This window comes from Tachysurus vachellii, chromosome 25 (genome assembly GCF_030014155.1).
Source record: "Tachysurus vachellii isolate PV-2020 chromosome 25, HZAU_Pvac_v1, whole genome shotgun sequence".
NCBI classification, from domain to species: Eukaryota; Metazoa; Chordata; class Actinopteri; order Siluriformes; family Bagridae; genus Tachysurus; species Tachysurus vachellii.
In genome coordinates, this window is record NC_083484.1 from 16,849,078 (window position 1) to 16,866,577 (window position 17,500).

Here is a 17,500-nt window from a genome sequence, read left to right on the forward strand (position 1 = left end):
CATTTGTTTCCAGCCACTAAAGGAACCGTGCGACTCGGCCATGGACATCCTGCGGCTCACCATCATGCTGCTCCTGATCAGTTTCTCAGGTAAGACTGATTTTATTTCAGCTATAAGACACTGATCTGGTGAATAAGGTCTATAGATCTATTAGGGTCCAGAAAATAAGCTGATCAAGTGATTAGAGTTTTTTCTGTAATCTGCTGAAAAAAACATTCTCTTCCTCTTGGTTTACATCCGAATCCTTGTCTGTTAAAGAACTAATCCAGATCCAAGTTATATCTAGAAATAAATTCATATTAGTTATATACAGAATCTGTGCCTTTTGTTTGTTTTATATGACAGATCTGAAATCAGAAATGTTTCCTGGTTAATTAGTTTATTATGATTAGATTCTTATTTTTATTTGCATGAAATCTGAGTTCTGTGTGCTCTGTATTCACTGCTATCTCCGATTAGCAAGATTAGCTTAGATACATTTTTTAAACTGCGATTCTTTTTAAACTTTCTTTCTTTTTTCAGCTTTACAAAAATAAACGTGTCTTTACAAAGTCAAGTTTGTGTGAATTTAAGGGTCAAACATTTCTTTTCCTTCTAGCTTTATCAGCCTACGATGACACCTGGACCATTCAGGTTTCCCCGGAGGTACGAACCATCGAGGGTTACCCTGCAGTGCTGCCCTGCTCCTTCACACACCCTACACACACTCTGCATTCCTCTATGAACGTGGTGTGGCGTCTGGGCCACACCCGCACCAGCACCGTGCTCTTCCGTTGCTCCAGCCTCAACGGCAGCCAGCAGTGCGAGACTGGACCGGACCAGGACCAGCGATATCGGCTGGAGGGAAACCACAGAGAGCACGACCTGACTCTGCGCATCAGCAGCACCAGCCTGCAGGACAACGGCCGCTACTATTGCAGCGTTGAGCTGCCCGACCAACCACACGCTAACTACGAGAACAAAATGGGCACACGGCTCAGAGTGGAAGGTAACAGGATCTCAGGGCAGATTCTCACAGAGATTTATTCCTTCTGTATTCTGAGCAGTGTTAAAGTTAAAGTTAGGGCTGAAATCAGCAAACATACTTGATACTGGTATAATAAAGTAGTGTGTTATAATAAACATATTATAGTGTAATGCATAGTAATGAAATAAACTGCTCAAACTAGAGCGTAAGAATTAAATGAAAATGAAGTGATTTGTCAACACAGAGTACAGTTTAGTTTCCTTAATTTCTATTACATACAAAACTGGATTAAAAATGTAAAGTTCTGTTCCCTCAGTTTCAGTTGTGTCTTCAAGACTTCTTAGTAAACGTCTCGGTTTTGTTTGCTTTCTGTTGTTGAGTATTTGTTGTTTATGTCCAGCTCCACCACGGATCTTAAGCCTGTCCATAGCAGGCAGTGTAGACACAAAACTCAAAGCCCTGTGTCATGTCCAGGGCTCTCCGTTACCTGACATCCAGTGGACAGGTCTAGATGAAGTTCTCGACTCGGATAACGAAGTAGTTCCGCTCCCACAGGAAGCTCCGGATCGCCACAGAACCACCAGCCACCTCCTGGACATCCAGCCAGGGGGTCAGTACACCTGTACCGCGTCCAACCCTCTCGGCAATGACCAGGCGACGGTCTACATCCTGCCTCTGAGTCCAGAAAAGTCCAAGAACAACAGCAGCAGAGATGATGCTCAAACTGTACCGCTGCTGCTTGGGATAACGTTAGTGGTTAAATTCCTCCTCTTCCTGGGAGGTCTGGGAGGTTTGTTTATTAAATGTCATATTGAGTCCAAAAGTCTGAGTCAAACATCCAAATGATGTTTCTCACATAGCTTTCAGGTTTAGTGACGACTGAACAAACCAATCAGCTACTTGATTAAACCAAGCTCCGCCCTCTGCGATCTTTGGCATGTGGTCACTGTATTGTTTACACATCAAAATTTTTGATCATTATTGTTTTATGTTTTCTGCCTCAGTTTGATATTTTACTTCAGTAAAAACATCAGAACTAAAATTTTCTCCTGATTAAAAGTTTACTTGTAAATTATATTCCCATTAATAAACTCAAAACTTTTAATCCTTACAATATTTTTTGTCGGTCTCTAAGTCGATCACAGGTTATAAATCACACGAGTCAGAGAATGTCTTCGTCTTCGAATGTCTTCGAATGTACACGTCTTCATCACTCTACAAAGTCCATGTTTACTGCATGCACATCATTTTAACAGACTATTGCATGCTGTAGGTCCTATGAGCTTCAGTAGGTCACATGACTACGTGCCCATAGTGTGAACGTCCCAGAAACAACCGGAAGCAGTTCTTCTCTGACGTGTCTGTATAAACATCATCCTCATTGTTAGTGTTTCAAACTCAGTTGAAGTTTGTTTGTCTGGAAACGATAGAAAAAAGCAGGCGCTGCTTCTTAGGGGGGTTTTATACTGAATAATCAGCACACAAGATTTAACACAATTTTACACACACACACAAACACATATATATATATATATATGACATGTAGACGGATTCATACACCGATTATATTTTATATTGCAACAAATTGTCCAGACACTATTTGGAACTATATTAAATATTTATTCATCTTTATTACAGCATACATATTTGTTAAGAAACAGTGACAAATAAAGATTTTTTTTTATATAAGCTACAGTTACAATAACAAACCCATTAGGAATAAAATCATCAGAAGTGTAGTAGTATCATCAGAAGTACAATTAATAATATTTAATATGCAACAGAACTGCATTATTACTTCTGCATATAATATGTCTTGGATAAACATTTACAGGATACAGTAAGTAAAGCTAAGTTTCCAGTCATGTGTAATATACTTAGAATAATTGAAATTAAAATGAGTTTAATTCAATAAATAATATCCATGCAACGTTTATTTGCATGCAGTTAGAGGTTTTGAACATTATAGATGAGAGAGTCAAATGCAGTGCCGTCTGATTTCATCTGCTTTTCCCAAACAGAAATGTCCACTGTCCAGTTTTTATCCAACATGTTAATGAGAACATGACTAGCCACGTACACAATCATTCTGTCTGTACTGGAAAAGGCTAATGCTACATGTTAGAATGAGCTGCTCCAGTAGCTATAAAGTCACTGAGCAGGAATCTTATATCTCTTTTACAGGAGCGCTCTTACAGAGAGTTAAAATAAGTCAATAGAAATGCACTACGCTAATAAGACAGTTAGCATCCATCTAATGGACTGTTGTCATCATCATTAGCATACATGTTGCTCAGGTTAAATGCTTCATAGCCCAAAGTCTAAAGCAAATGAAAGCAAATGTTTAATTAACAGTTTGAGCCAATTATATTTTTTTCGTATTAAACACGAAGGTTGCGTTTATCAACAAATAAATAAGCATAAAATCAAGCGGGGATATTTGATCTGCCGATGATTAGATGGTTGACGGGCTGGTGGTTGGGCCTGAGCTGGTAGCCTGTGGTGTTCACATGAGCTCAAATAATATTTTCTGTAAAGGTGGTGAGGATTACCATTTCACTGGAACACAGAGGCAGCATGGGCGAGCAGCAGCGCATGGTACTCCAGGTGAAATTCCCATTCGGTTCTATAATTATGGACACACACAGGCCACCTGCTGGTTGGTTGTTGTCCCAGTTGGCAAAGTCAAAAGGGACAGATCTGCTCCAGTTCCACTCAGAGGTGACAAGGTTGCGGCGCAGGCCAAGCCACGCAACACCTTCCATATTCAGGTCGTTAAGTGCAGCTGCCAATTTATTTTGTGTGTAGTTGAAGTTGGGACTCGCCAGAACCTCACCTTTATTTTTGCAGTGAGACTGAGACGATTGCCAACTCATTGTGATGTTAGAGAGCTCAAATTTCAGTGGAACCAAAACACAACCGTTGGGGTCTGTGGAGCAAACAAACACAGATTAAGTACACGGTTATGGCAATATCATATTAGATACCATTGGAGTAGATTTTTAAGTTTTTATATTCTGCAGGGATCTTACCTGGCTCGCTGTTTATAGAAATTGCCGGACCTCCATAATCCGTCCCCGCACCCCCAAAGACATACACAGCAATTGGTGAGGTAGGGTGCCAAATAACGACTGATGATTGAGGCAGTGGTATGAAATCCCATGAGTATTTGGTACCACTGATCACTTCCCAGGATGTTCCGGTAGCGACAGAATTACCTATTTGCAAACTATTTTGTTGCGCCGTTTCAACTATGACTAAAGCCTTAGGTTGGGCCAGTGAGTTAGCATGCACCAAGAAGCAGCCAGAAAACTTGTCGGTCGGGATCAGGTTAACAATGAGACCAGGACTGATTACTGAGAGTGAGGATGGCTTGGAGGTTTTGAGGATTGGGTTTGTACTGGCAAGACCGGGCAAATACGGAAGCAAATCTTGGGAACCAGGCTGAACAGTTTTGGTCACAGTGTTACAGCTGAGGTCAACGCTTTCATCCGAGGTCACAAAAAGACGGTAGGAAGTCTCGTTAAATGGTGGAAAGATGAATTCATTTCCCATGAGGTCGGTGGGTCGGAGTTGGTGCGCAATCATGTTACACCTGCAACTCACGCTGTCGATGCATGGATTGGTAAGAATTACGGCTGCTTCCACAGAAGAGGTGACTTTATACCAATAAGCACTGCTTGACAACTGGATCAGTGCAAAAGGGCCTAGTGTGATGGTCGTGACCTTATCTCCAGTGGGTAGTTTTTCGGTCACAGCGATGTTGTTTACATCTGCTCTTGCGTTAATAATGATGAGTCTGGAACTGAAATCCAGCAGGTTAGTGCTTGAGCTAAGGATCCCAGACATATTATAGGAGTTCATCTTCACAGCAAAATCTGTGTAATTAAAGGCAGGAACCAGATATTTCATCCCTAGATTTACTGTAGGTGGAACCACATTGGTCTGTACACTGTCTCCTCGTCTGCTGATGGAGAACACAGTGATGTTCTGGCTGCTGGTAACAATGATCGTGTTCCTACAGATTCCTAATTGATTTACTTCAGCATTATAAATATTCACAGTAGACACCTGTGAGCTGGGGAGGGTTAGTGAGTGGATAATTGTGTCGTTCATTTTGATTGTTACAGCGGTGTTAGGGAAGAAGGTGGTGATTTTCAGTTGGAGGGAGAGCGCTGATGGAAAGTAGTAAGCAAGGTTCTCTGGAAACGCTGTGACAAATTCTGTACCATAGTCAGTAGCGTGACCTGTTCAAATCACACACAATGGGTTAGCAGCCTAGACTGGAGTTTCCCAATCGCTAAATGTCAGAATACGGACATGTTGTGTGTTGAATTGTTGAAACACAAAACTAGAGCTACAGTAAGGCATAGACTAAAACGCCCCAAAGTGGTGACTTACCTTGACTCAGTATTGATATGATGAGTACGATGGGCAACATGATTAAACAGGACAACGGAGCTCTTCTAGCAGGCTGGGTTCATGAAACTCAGGACTCTGAGAGATCTATTGAGCTTTAGACAGAAACACAAACACAAACAAATCCTTTAAATGTCATTTATTTCACATACAATCCTCAAGAGTTCTTTGGGTCTGGGGAAAAGTTTCCACATACAGTTTTACAGCATTCAGAAAGTATTTCTCAGCTCAGACCCTTTAACTGTACAAAGAAATCTTTAAAACTAAATAATTAAAGCAGCTCGATATTCTTTAAAAAAACAGAGCATTCAAGTGCTGAAGTCACGTATTAGATTTGCGTGTCGTCTGACATAATCAGGGTGTGTGTGTGTGTGGGTGTGTGTGTGTGTGTGTGTGTGTGTGTGTGTGTGTGTGTGCAAATGAGCAAATTTGTAAATGGCAAAGATAGTTTGCATCCTCTACACACACAAGCTGCTTGGTTTTTTCACCCATAAGAAACTTTTCAGTGCTTTTGGTTTGAAGGTTTGTTTTTATTCCTACTGAAATATTATTTGAAAAGATTTCCAGCAAAATAAAGAAAGAAACAAACAAACAAACAAATAAAATATTGAGGATATGCAATTGTCAAATTAACATAAAATGATTTAATGTACATGTAAAATATTGTAAAGAGATTACTGTAAATATTTCCAGTTAGTGTTGTCTATGTTTAAGACATTTTACTTCTACACTATTTATCTTTGGCTGATTCTGAACTGCTTCATCTGTAAATATCCAGGAAATGAATAATGAATGAAGCAGAGCGTTATTGTCTAATATTTATTACATTTTTATAAACATGTAATAATTAATCTGAGCTCTAGTCCTCAGTGTCGTAACGTTCGTTTTTTTTAATCGATATTTAACTTAATAAAGATAAGGAAATAAAGTAAACAGATTTAAATGTAAACACTTCTCAAGTGCTTAATTTGTATTGATGAAATCTGACAGTGAATTATGAGGAAATGTTTATATTTTTGATGTATTTTATACCAAAACAGGATCAAATCAAATCTGCGTTGTTGTTTTGTTTTTTTTTGCTCTTTGTAATAAGACGCTATGAGACTTTGAGGCAGATCTGACCAGCCGGAAGCCGACTCTATTACAGCTGACCGTATAAACAGGAGCGAACATTTCTGAAGAAAATGCCACTGATCTGATCTGCAGATTTCACTGTATTCAGCGTCAACCTCGCTGAGAAATCACAAAAAACAACTTGCTCCGAGTCTCTGCGATATTAAATGTGTGTGTAATGAATATTGAGGATAAAAAGCGCACAGACACAAATATAATATAATTATAATATAATATGGATTACTGATTTTATTTCATATAAAAGTTGTTGGTTTGTTTTTAATTTCTTTCTTTTTCAGATGTTTTACCAAATTAGTGCTTAATGATCACACACACACACACACACACACACACACCTCTATCTAACATTAACACACAAACCACCATAGTGTGGGACAAACCACAATAACGTTCACTGAACACTGAGCTGTTCTGTTTTCAGCAATGATTCATCAATTAATGACGGGATTTTCAGATTAAAAGACGAGAGCCGTTAAATTGCACGCCTTAGTGATGAGAAAAATATGAGTTTTTAAAACGTATAATCAGACTCCTGTTCATCCTCACACTCAATTAATGTGATGAAATAGAATAAAAGTTACAAACAAATCTACATTTTAAAATAATAATAAGATTAATGGCGTTTACCTGCCAGTGCAGCCACTTCACTCCTCGATCCTCCAGACTGACTGCGTAGGTCGTGTGAGTCCGTCCTCCAGCTCACGTTTACAATCGAACATATTTGACTTTCAAACTTGACGAATTTTCACAAAGTTTTACATAAAACCCAGAAAAAACACAAAGAGAGTCTGTACTTTACTTTCTCTGAAGAACAAACCCAAGTTTATGATCCTCCACACCACATTAAAGAAGGTTAGTGTGGTGAATTGAGAAGATTCACAGATTTTGATCGGAATCATAATCAGACAGGAATCAGACTCCTTACGGCGGCAACACGGGTTTAAGCACGGTTTAACCTGCTCTTATCAGCTCCAGGTTCACTGTGATTAAATTCTGTGAATCATTTTGTTCATGACTGAGTTTTGCTCCTTTATCATTGCATGACTCACTTAAATCACTGAATTGTCTCAGTTATAACAAAGATTCACTCCACTGGCATTGACATCATTGAATCAGTTGAATCAGTGAATCGTTTTTATCAGGACCAAAACCTACTGAATAATTTCGTTTATGATTTCAGATCCATTCTTATTCACAGAATCAGTCGAAACAATGAATCATTTCAGTCATCACTATGAATCATTCCTTTGTTTCATTAATTGACTCGGGTAAATCAGTGAATCACTTTACTCATGATGAGAATCGCTGAAATAAGAAATAAAATAAAAATCAGTCTTAACTCAGAAATAACATAAAACAAAAATAAATAAAAAAATAGTTTTGAAGACATTTCCATATAAGTGTGAACTGAACTTTTCCTTTAAATGTAAAAACCTCCTTTAACATTCGCTTTAAAAATTTACATAAATAATAAATGTAAATAATGAATAGTTTGGGATGTGGATTACAGCGAACCTCAAACCAAGTGGAACAAAGATCAAAGCGAAAAGAATTTCTGCAACAATCTGTTTTATTTCAGAATAAAATGAGTATTTGGAATACAAGGCCATGTTTTTAGGGATGTACATTTCTTTATGCCTTTAACAGCTGAAATAAAGATGACATTAAAGAAGAAACTGAGCTTTAGTCTGATAAACATCTGGTAAATCTTCATGATTTAAATACACATTCGGGAAGAGATTAAATTTCATCTTAAATGAAATGATCCTTTTTCCTCTGAGCTTTTTCATTTCTTCCGTAAAAAAGAAAAAAAAATGAAAACACGAATTTTCTCTTCTTTTTAATGAACTTATAAAGACTGAATTCTGAAAGAATCTTTCTTAAACACTCTCTAGTGTGATATGAATATGCTGATAATGACATCACCACTCAGATCATTTCTTTAGAGAGTGTGAGGCTCGTGATAATTCGACGCAGTTGTAACAGTTTCCAGACGTTATTTCTGCAGCCTGATCTATCTGATGTTTTGCGGCTCACCAAATTCACTAACAAGCGTGATAATGAACTATTATTGTGATGTCTTATATATTCTTGTTTTTGATTGGCTGGTTAACTTGGGTAAAACCCGGTAGCTGCCTCAGTGTGCTCCTGATGCATGTGCTGAAGATTTCCGTACGTCTCTGGGGCGTGTCATCTGTCTGCGTGGTCCTTTTCCTCTTCCACTTCCGCCTCCTCTTCCTCCACTCTTTCTCCTCTGATTCTCTCGCTCCTCTTTAGCAGTGACCTGCGCCCACAGGGCATCAAAGGTCCCGGGCGCCTGATATCCGGCCAATTTCGAGTCCAGCGGGTCTCTAGAGAGCAGGACCCAGATGGCGGGGACATTCCGGGTCACAGTGATGCTGTCGAGTCCTGCGCTCGGCTCCAGCGGCTCCCACATCTCCTGCAGCGAGCTGTAGACCAGCCGCGTGACCTGATGCAGCCCCCCCAAGCGGCGCTTCAGGATCTCCACACACGTGATAGCCTTGGAGACGCTCGGGCCGCCGCCCGTAAACACTATCTGGCGGCACAGCTGGGATTCGCCACTTGTTTCCGCTTCCTCGCGACCGCCGCCGCTCTCTAGCACTTTCTCTGCTCGGCCCTCCATCCGGCTCTGAGAGAACCTCATCAGGTTGCGGATTTTGCTGCCATCTCGAACCCGGACCACGGGAACGCCATCATGGAGAAGGTCAGTAAACGGGCAGACACTCGACTGCTCGACCACATCTGCCTTTCTGTAGTTCTCCATCTCACCTGGAAATAAACCCAAACACCAGATTCAGGATGAGCTACAGTTTAATCTGTTACACTTCATATCTTCATCTAACATCCTGTTTAAAGCAGCATTCTTTATTTAAATTCTCATTTAATTTCTCAAGTAAATCTACTTAATCCATTTAATCAGAAATGTTTTTCTTAGCACTTCAGCTAAACCCCGTTAGCACTTCAGCTAAACCCCGTTAGCACTTCAGCTAAACCCCGTTAGCACTTCAGCTAAACCCCGTTAGCACTTCAGCTAAACCCCGTTAGCACTTCAGCTAAACCCCGTTAGCACTTCAGCTAAACCCCGTTAGCACTTCAGCTAAACCACGTTAGCACTTCAGCTAAACCCCGTTAGCACTTCAGCTAAACCCCGCTAGCACATCAGCTAAACCCCGTTAGCACATCAGCTAAACCCCGTTAGCACTTCAGCTAAACCCCGTTAGCACTTCAGCTAAACCCCGTTAGCACTTCAGCTAAACCCCGTTAGCACTTCAGCTAAACCCCGTTAGCACTTCAGCTAAACCCCGTTAGCACTTCAGCTAAACCCCGTTAGCACTTCAGCTAAACCCCGTTAGCACTTCAGCTAAACCCCGTTAGCACTTCAGCTAAACCCCGTTAGCACTTCAGCTAAACCCCGTTAGCACTTCAGCTAAACCCCGTTAGCACTTCAGCTAAACCCCGTTAGCACTTCAGCTAAACCCCGTTAGCACTTCAGCTAAACCCCGTTAGCACATCAGCTAAACCCCGTTAGCACATCAGCTAAACCCCGTTAGCACATCAGCTAAACCCCGTTAGCACATCAGCTAAACCCCGTTAGCACTAGTGCTAATCAGCTCAGGACTCAATCCGAATTAAAGCGCACACACGAACTCGCCTGTTTCACTTCACTGCTCCACACAGCGGGCTGTTAGACGTTTACATGCGACACATCGCACTGTTTAATGCTGAATCACTGCATGGCAAAGATAAGAGCACTAACATGGCGCATGTCAACACGGGCAGCAACAGGAAGTGCTTCTGTCGTCCGTGTTGGATCTACTGCCGGGTTATCTTTTTTTTTTAATAAATTAAAGCCATTAATTAAAAAAAGGCCACTGTCTTTTACAATATTTTGTATATTATTTTTAATATATATATATATATATATATACACACACATATATATAATATATATAAGACTAGTCTAGTATTAATAGTGGTGTGTTCACTCGTTCACACACAGCACAGGGTTGCTCTTTTAAACATCTAACATGAGTGTTTGTGCTCTAACATGAGTGTTTGTGCTCTAACATGAGTGTTTGTGCTCTAACATGAGTGTTTGTGCTCTAACATGAGTGTTTGTGCTCTAACATGAGTGTTTGTGCTCTAACATGAGTGTTTGTGCTATAAAATATTTTGTAATTATAATCCAGTCTGATTCCTGACTCAGCTGTAACTGAACCTGTGTGTTTAGAGCTTAATGTTCTAGTCCCTGGTTCTAGGCCCCCGGGGTGGTGTAGTGAGCTACTTTGACCTGAAGTTATGAATTCCTCTTGCTCACAGTACTGAGTGTTTACATGAAATAAAATGATAAAAACACTGAAAATATCTCATCTAATACTACAACAGTGTTGACACAAGAATGAACGGAATTAACACGAGCAGATCAAATGTTTGTTAGGTTTTGTTAGGTTTCGTTTGGTTTTGTTAGGTTTCGTTTGGTTTTGTTAGGTTTCGTTTTCCAGCTTCATCCGAGTTTCGTTTTCAGTCAGACTGTTTGTGCCGGATTCTTCTGGGCTGTGTCCTAATTTACCTTCTAGTTTACTGAGTGTGAGCTCGTTCCAGCATGAGATCTGATCCAACACTGATTATTAGGACCGGTTTGGGACACAACCAGAGAACCTGAGGAACAAGAAAAGCAGATGTGATCTTTCTTCACACTTAATGTTGCTTACTGAAGGCTAACAGGTTGGTTTGTCTTCTGTTCCTCTTGTCTTAATACATGATGATTGTAATAATCTGTCTGTAAATGTAAATGTACGCTCACACTTTATTTTCACTGTTAGTGTCATTCCAAGGACTGAACTTTTCTCACTAATGGGAGTTCACGGACTTTACAGGTACATCGAGAGCAACAGTGATTTCCTGAAGCCACGCTGCTTTAGAGAAAGCAGACTCATCATCGATGGATCCAATTTGTACTACAATCTGTACTTCAGGTCACACGTGGACCAAGCACACGGTGGAGATTACGATGACTTTGAGAAAATCGTTACGCTGTTTTTCAGAAATCTCAGAATGTGTGATATTGAGCCCTACGTGGTGCTCGATGGAGGGGCCGATGTCAGTGGCAAAAAATTTGAAACCCTGAAGACAAGCTACCGCGAAAGGATCAAAAGAGCCAATGCCTTGTCCAGGGGCCGCTCAGGAGAAATACTACCCATTCTGACCAAACATGTCTTCAAGCAGATCCTCCGAAAACTAGGAATTCCCTTCATTCAGTGTCTGGCAGAGGCGGATTGGGAAGCAGCTGCGTTGGCCAGCGAGTGGAACTGTCCTGTTCTGTCCAACGACAGCGATTTCTACATCTTCAACATCAAGAGTGGAGTTTTGCCCATTGATCATTTCCAGTGGAGGAAAGTGAGCAAGCTAAGACACAATAGTAAAAATTTCATCCCTACCAAGTCGTACAGTGTTCTAAATCTCTATGCTGCTTTTAACCGCATGAATAAATATAATCTTTCACTTTTTGCCGTCATTCTGGGAAACGACTACACCAAACTGGACAATAGTGCTTTTCCAAACTTCTCAAAGTTCTCAACTAGACCTGGAGCAACAGCCCAGGTCGATGGCGTACTCGTGTGGTTGTCAAAGTTCCCCGGGCCGAAAGAAGCCATCGCTGCTCTCCTCAGCCCCCTGGGGAAGAACAAGAAATCAGACAGCATTCAATTAGCAATAAATCAGGGGATGGCAGAGTACAGACTCCGTCCCAGCTCCATTGGTCAGTTCTTCATGAGCGGAGAACCTCAGAGCGTTCCTCCAGGCCCTTTACAGAATCTTCCAGCCTGGACTCTAAAACCTCTGGCAGAAGGTAAGCTGGCTTCCACCATCATTGAAGTTGTGACACTGCAGAGGGTCATGCTGAACCCCCAGGTGGAGGACTTTGAGCTGAGCAGCAGCAGCGAGACGTCTCGTCTGATACGACAGGTGATGTACGGCATACTGCTGTGTACCAGGTGGCAGAAGGTGAAGAAAGGCAGCAGGTCTTCTGGAGACGAACAGCAGACCGACGTGGAGGAATACAGCAGGCAGGAGAAGACGGTGACCAGCTCCATGGTTCCAGCTGTTCTACCCAGAGGTGTAGTGACACACCTGGACTCACTGTGGGAGGTAAAGCTCAGGGTTTATCTTCTGTACTGTCTCTACCTTTCCTTTCTGTCAAAAAAAAGCTATACAGATTTTTACTAAATGTGGAACATTAAATGTTCCTTCTTTTCTCTAGATGAAAGCTTGATGCTCTTGTTTTGTAGATGCCGCAGCAGTTGCGTCTGCAGGTCATGTTGGAGGCTCTTGGCGTGTCTCTGATCTCTGATTCACTCCATGTCCCTGAAGCTCTGCAGCTCGCTGTGTACGTCACATGTTTCTGGCTAAAACATGCGACGCCTGAGCCGAGAGCAGAAATGTTCTGGGCTTTACTGACCAGCTTGGCCTACGGACACGTGAGCAGAGATCAGGCTGAGGGTAAGTGTGAAAAAAACAGATAACATGTAACATGGCAGCATTAATGTTAACAATCTCCAAACTGTACCAAGACTCAGAGATGTGAAGATTCATGCTGTTATTATTTCCTGCTTTGCAGACAGTGAACCAGTTATTTTGAGGTTTAGGAAGCTAAAGAGTCGTAAAGGTCAGAAGCTGCTGGATCTGGGGTTTGCTCACGCTTTGTGTCAGTGGCAGTCCTGTCTAAAGGACAGCTTCTGTCTGAACCAGCTGCTGAATCATCCAGTGCCGGAGCCGGAGTTAGCGAGGTACGCTCACTTCTTATCTCACACTGACTTCCCCTCAGTTACCTTATGTACAAACACCAGCTTCTAAGTTGCATGAGTTTAAATCCAGATGATCAGTGGGCGGGGCATACATCATGAGTGTTTGTGATGTCACATTAGCATGCGTTGGTCCTCACCTTCGTCGGGTGGAGCTGTCATGTGAGAGCTGACTGCTGCGTGGAAACCGAAGGTGATAAAGTGATGAAGTCTTAAACACTGGAGCCGAGAAGCTCAAAGACTAGAACTAGATAAAAAGCCTGCAAACTTAAAACTGGCACTAAGAAAAGACTAGAACCCAAATATTAGGGTTAGTAAGGTTTTGGAACCTGTAAAAGAACCTTAATTACTATATCTGTCCTAAATAAGTCAGTTCCCTCGTCCCACCCGAGAGATCAGGCAGATAATTCAATTCAATTCAAGTTTATTTGTATAGCGCTTTTTACAATGGACATTGTCACAAAGCAGCTTTACAGAACATAAACATAGAACAAAAGATAAACATAAGGAGAAATATAAAGAATTAATATAATAAAAATTCAAGATATATACAGTTCACAGTGTGTATATATGTATGTATGTGTGTATATGTATTTATCCCCAATGAGCAAGTCTGAGGGCTCAGGCAACAGTGGCAAGGAAAAACTCCCTTAGATGGTAAAGGAAGAAACCTTGAGAGGAACCAGACTCAAGGGGAACCTCATCCTCATATGGGTGACACTAGATGGTGTGGTTACAAATATACAAGTATCACAGAGTCCAACTGGAGCCGGTAGATCTGTAGATGTCTCAGGGTTCTCACAGAGTCAGCCTTGTCTCAGTGGAGGTCCAAAAATTTCAACGCACGGAAGGCGATCTTAGCATGGGTGTCTCAGCATGGGTAGAAAAAGAGAAGAGAAGAGCAGTGCAGAGGGATTAACATATCTGCTGTTCATAAGAATGTACAAGTCTAGTGTAATAGTGCACAATATTATGGGATGTATTATGTGTACGTCTGACTAAAGAGATGAGTTTTTAATCTACATTTAAACTGTGAAAGTGTGTCTGAGCCCCGAACACTATCAGGAAGACTATTCCAGAGTTTGGGAGCTAAATAAGAAAACGCTCTACCACCTTTAGTAGACTTAGATATTCTGGGAACTACCAGAAGTCCTGAGTTTTGTGATCTCAGAGAGCGTGAAGGATTGTAACGTGTTAGAAGACTAGTTAGATACATGGGAGCTAAACCATTAAGAGCCTTGTACGTAAGTAGCAGCAGTTTGTAATCAATTCTAAACTTAACAGGTAGCCAGTGTAGAGATGATAAAATTGGGGTTATATGGTCATACTTTCTTGTCCTAGTGAGAACTCTGACAGCTGCAGATAATATAATATAAGATAATAATCCTTAAAAGATATAAACATCACAGGATAACAGTGTATGTAGAAAGGAGTGGATTATTTAACAGTCTCATGAGGCTCTGAGTCACAGGGACGGGACACACACCCTGCCTTTATTCTGTGTTAAAGTTACACTTCGTCATGTCACCTGTGACAACATGTGAATTGTTCTGAACTTGACAGGTGTGTTATAACAGGACTGTTGTTTTGTTTGTCATGTTTTTTTGAATCAGGTTGTATTGTGGCACTTTGGTGCACGGTGTAACCCACGAGCTGAAAAGAGGTATCGAGCCCGAGTCTCTGTTCGCCGGAGCCCCAGTCGCCATCAGGCTTTACCAAAATCTGCAGACTGCAGTAGAACGTGAGCTGGACGACGACTTGCTGATGAGGATGAGGACGAGGCCAAGTGAGAGTCAGGCAGTGGTGGACCAACTAAGCCAAGAGTTTAAACATCTGATGGCTGAAGACGAGGTTGAAGATGACGAGGTTGAAGATGACGAGGTGCTCGAGCAAACCTACAGCTTTCACACGAAAAACAAAACCAAACGCAAGAAACGAAAATCCAGGTCTAAGAAGCAGGGGCGTGAGAGCAGGCAGTAAATTTTTTATGTGTTTTTTTATGTAACAAATCGCATTAATTTCCTTAATACAGTATTACAAACACACAAATTAACTCATGTATTAATGATAATTTCTGCATAAAACAGAAACTAGGCTGATCATCAGTCCTGCCGTCTACGATCCTGCACCATATTAATGTCACAATACTTTACTGTACACTCGGCTTCGGGAGCAATCATTTTAGAATAGATTTCAGAAATGCATTTATATTTTAGACGAGAAGGAAAGAAAAGAAAGGAAGGAAAGCAAACTTCAGAAATATTAAACGAGTATAAAGACCTGAAGGTGTGCTGCACTTCTGCTCCAGAGCCTCAGTGAGAAGCAACAAGATGAAATCATTTCAACAGTTTTTGGACAATTTATATTCCATTTTATTCTCTGTCACGTATTTTATTATCAGTCCGGAATCTTCACCATCTCAGAGATTATATGTCTTGTTTCATTTGTTTTTGTAGATGTGAATAAAAGGTTAATATCATAACTATAAAGTGTCCAATCAGAATCCAGAATTCTGTAGTATAATAAATAATTTTCCCAAAACTATGGAAGTGTGTTTGGTCTAAAATAAAGACATTTAAACCCTTCAGTCGTTCATCACATCTCTTTTGTGTGATAAGGCAGCGTTCATCTCATGTAAACACAAACAGAATATAAATTATATTATTAACTATGATCAGATTCAGCGACGTCTCATGAGGTTTCCTGACCTACCTGCTGCTCCTCGTTGGTGCCGTGACCCGGCTATCGTTTTCTAATGGGTTACAGAGTCCACAAAATGTGCTTCAGCTGAATCTGGATGGAACAACAGAGCACGAAGGTAATAAAAGACATGATAAAGAATAACCCTGGACCAAAAAACACACACTTCTGTTAAAGATTTGTAGAAATTTTAATGTACAATCATGTTGTGAAACAGCAAACACAGATCATGAACTTCAATTGTGCATAACTGAAAATAAATTAAATAATAAAAATTAATAATAACACCCAAATTCCATTTCGGTTGTGACCAGTTCACTCTCAGGGGAAAAAAAAACCCAATAAACACTTACACTGACCCAAGAACATGGTGTAAAACAAAGTCACTACTTCTTCAGTGATTGGTGAATAAGAACAAAGGTAGCGTTTAAACACACTGCTGTAAAGAGGAAAGAAATAACAACATAACAGACTGCACAAATTCAGTGTATCGTTCCTCAATATGAAGAAAGGTGTGTGGAGCTGAGAAGAGCTGCTCGCTGCTGTCAACTAGGCATCACCAATAATCCCCTGGACCACAGACAGACATTTACATCATCAACGGAATGAGGATGGTTGTAATCAGTGTGTGGGCTCTTCGGCTTGTGCGCAGTAACAGCAGCTACATCGACTGAGAGTTTGACTTTTACTCTGTTTAGTTTGCTGCGTAAATTTATGGTTTTGATCAAATAAAATAAAAAAAAACCTTAAATAACAATAGGATTAAAAAAAATGTAACTGATAGCATTGCTAACTGATAAAAAATCTTGTCGGAAAAAAAAAACAGATAACTTCCTCAACCATACACACACTCACACACACACTAAAGGGTTACACTCTGGTCTACAGAAGTCCCAAACAAAACTAAAGCAAAGCCATATCAGAACCCAGTGACACCCAGTGCTGTTGTCCTTCACTCCAAACACAGACACGTTTTATTGACGTTTTTCTCAGCCAAAATATTTCCTCCATAATGACATTTCTGTATAAATTTGTAAAGTAGCAGTAAGAGTTTCTAACTGTGTTACTTCCACTGTAACCTTACTATTAGCGTTTGTGGGGGCGGGGCCAAAACGGTGGGGGAGGAGTCAGAGCAAACTGCTAGAAATTAAAAGCGACTGACGTCCAATAACATTCATCACTAAAGATCCAGTGTTCACACTTAATATAATAAACTATAACACGTCAGTTATTTCTGAGCTTATTATCGAGGATATTTTAATTCAGAGTAAACATTTTGGTCGAGTCAGACATCATTTACGTCGTCCTTATAAAGTGGCAGTTAAAGACGTGGACACGTGCAGAGACACGTCTCTGATCCTCTGTGGATTTAAATCCAGGCAGATTTAATGTTTCTAATAAACATCACGGTGTAGTAACTTTAGCTGCTCCGCTTTAAAGCTCGGTTTAAAATCATTAC

At 40.7% G+C, this 17,500-nt stretch overlaps 4 protein-coding genes across 5 annotated transcripts in view; 2 read left to right on the top strand and 2 right to left on the bottom strand.

Annotated features, from left to right (window-relative positions):
• si:dkey-11p23.7 (V-set and Ig domain-containing protein) overlaps nt 1–1,961 on the top strand; it is a 3,223-nt gene extending 1,262 nt beyond the window's left edge. Inside the window, exons 2-4 of the mRNA XM_060862107.1 lie at nt 14–89; nt 599–988; nt 1,368–1,961. Coding sequence (XP_060718090.1) covers nt 14–89; nt 599–988; nt 1,368–1,813 — 912 coding nt within the window. The 3' untranslated portion in view covers nt 1,814–1,961. The remainder of the gene's footprint in view (nt 1–13; nt 90–598; nt 989–1,367) is intronic.
• A 6,111-nt stretch (nt 1,962–8,072) lies between these two features.
• On the bottom strand, nt 8,073–10,343 carry rpp25l (ribonuclease P/MRP 25 subunit-like). The gene is made up of 2 exons (XM_060862160.1): nt 10,194–10,343; nt 8,073–9,310 (listed from the first exon to the last, which is right to left on the bottom strand). The coding sequence occupies exon 2, from the start codon at nt 9,303–9,305 to the stop codon at nt 8,658–8,660; it is 648 nt and encodes a 215-aa protein (XP_060718143.1). The 5' UTR covers nt 9,306–9,310; nt 10,194–10,343; the 3' UTR covers nt 8,073–8,657.
• Nucleotides 10,344–11,094: 751 nt separating this feature from the next.
• Nucleotides 11,095–15,928, top strand: aste1a (asteroid homolog 1a). Its single transcript, XM_060861856.1, has 5 exons — nt 11,095–11,266; nt 11,365–12,688; nt 12,829–13,039; nt 13,158–13,326; nt 14,955–15,928. The coding sequence occupies exons 2-5, from the start codon at nt 11,396–11,398 to the stop codon at nt 15,319–15,321; spliced, it is 2,040 nt and encodes a 679-aa protein (XP_060717839.1). The 5' UTR covers nt 11,095–11,266; nt 11,365–11,395; the 3' UTR covers nt 15,322–15,928.
• A 279-nt stretch (nt 15,929–16,207) lies between these two features.
• atp2c1 (ATPase secretory pathway Ca2+ transporting 1) overlaps nt 16,208–17,500 on the bottom strand; it is a 28,036-nt gene continuing 26,743 nt past the window's right edge. For both annotated transcript variants that reach the window (XM_060861352.1, XM_060861353.1), the window contains exon 27: nt 16,208–17,500. This exon is cut by the window's right edge and continues 1,354 nt beyond it. The gene's annotated coding sequence lies outside the window, so the exon portion shown is untranslated.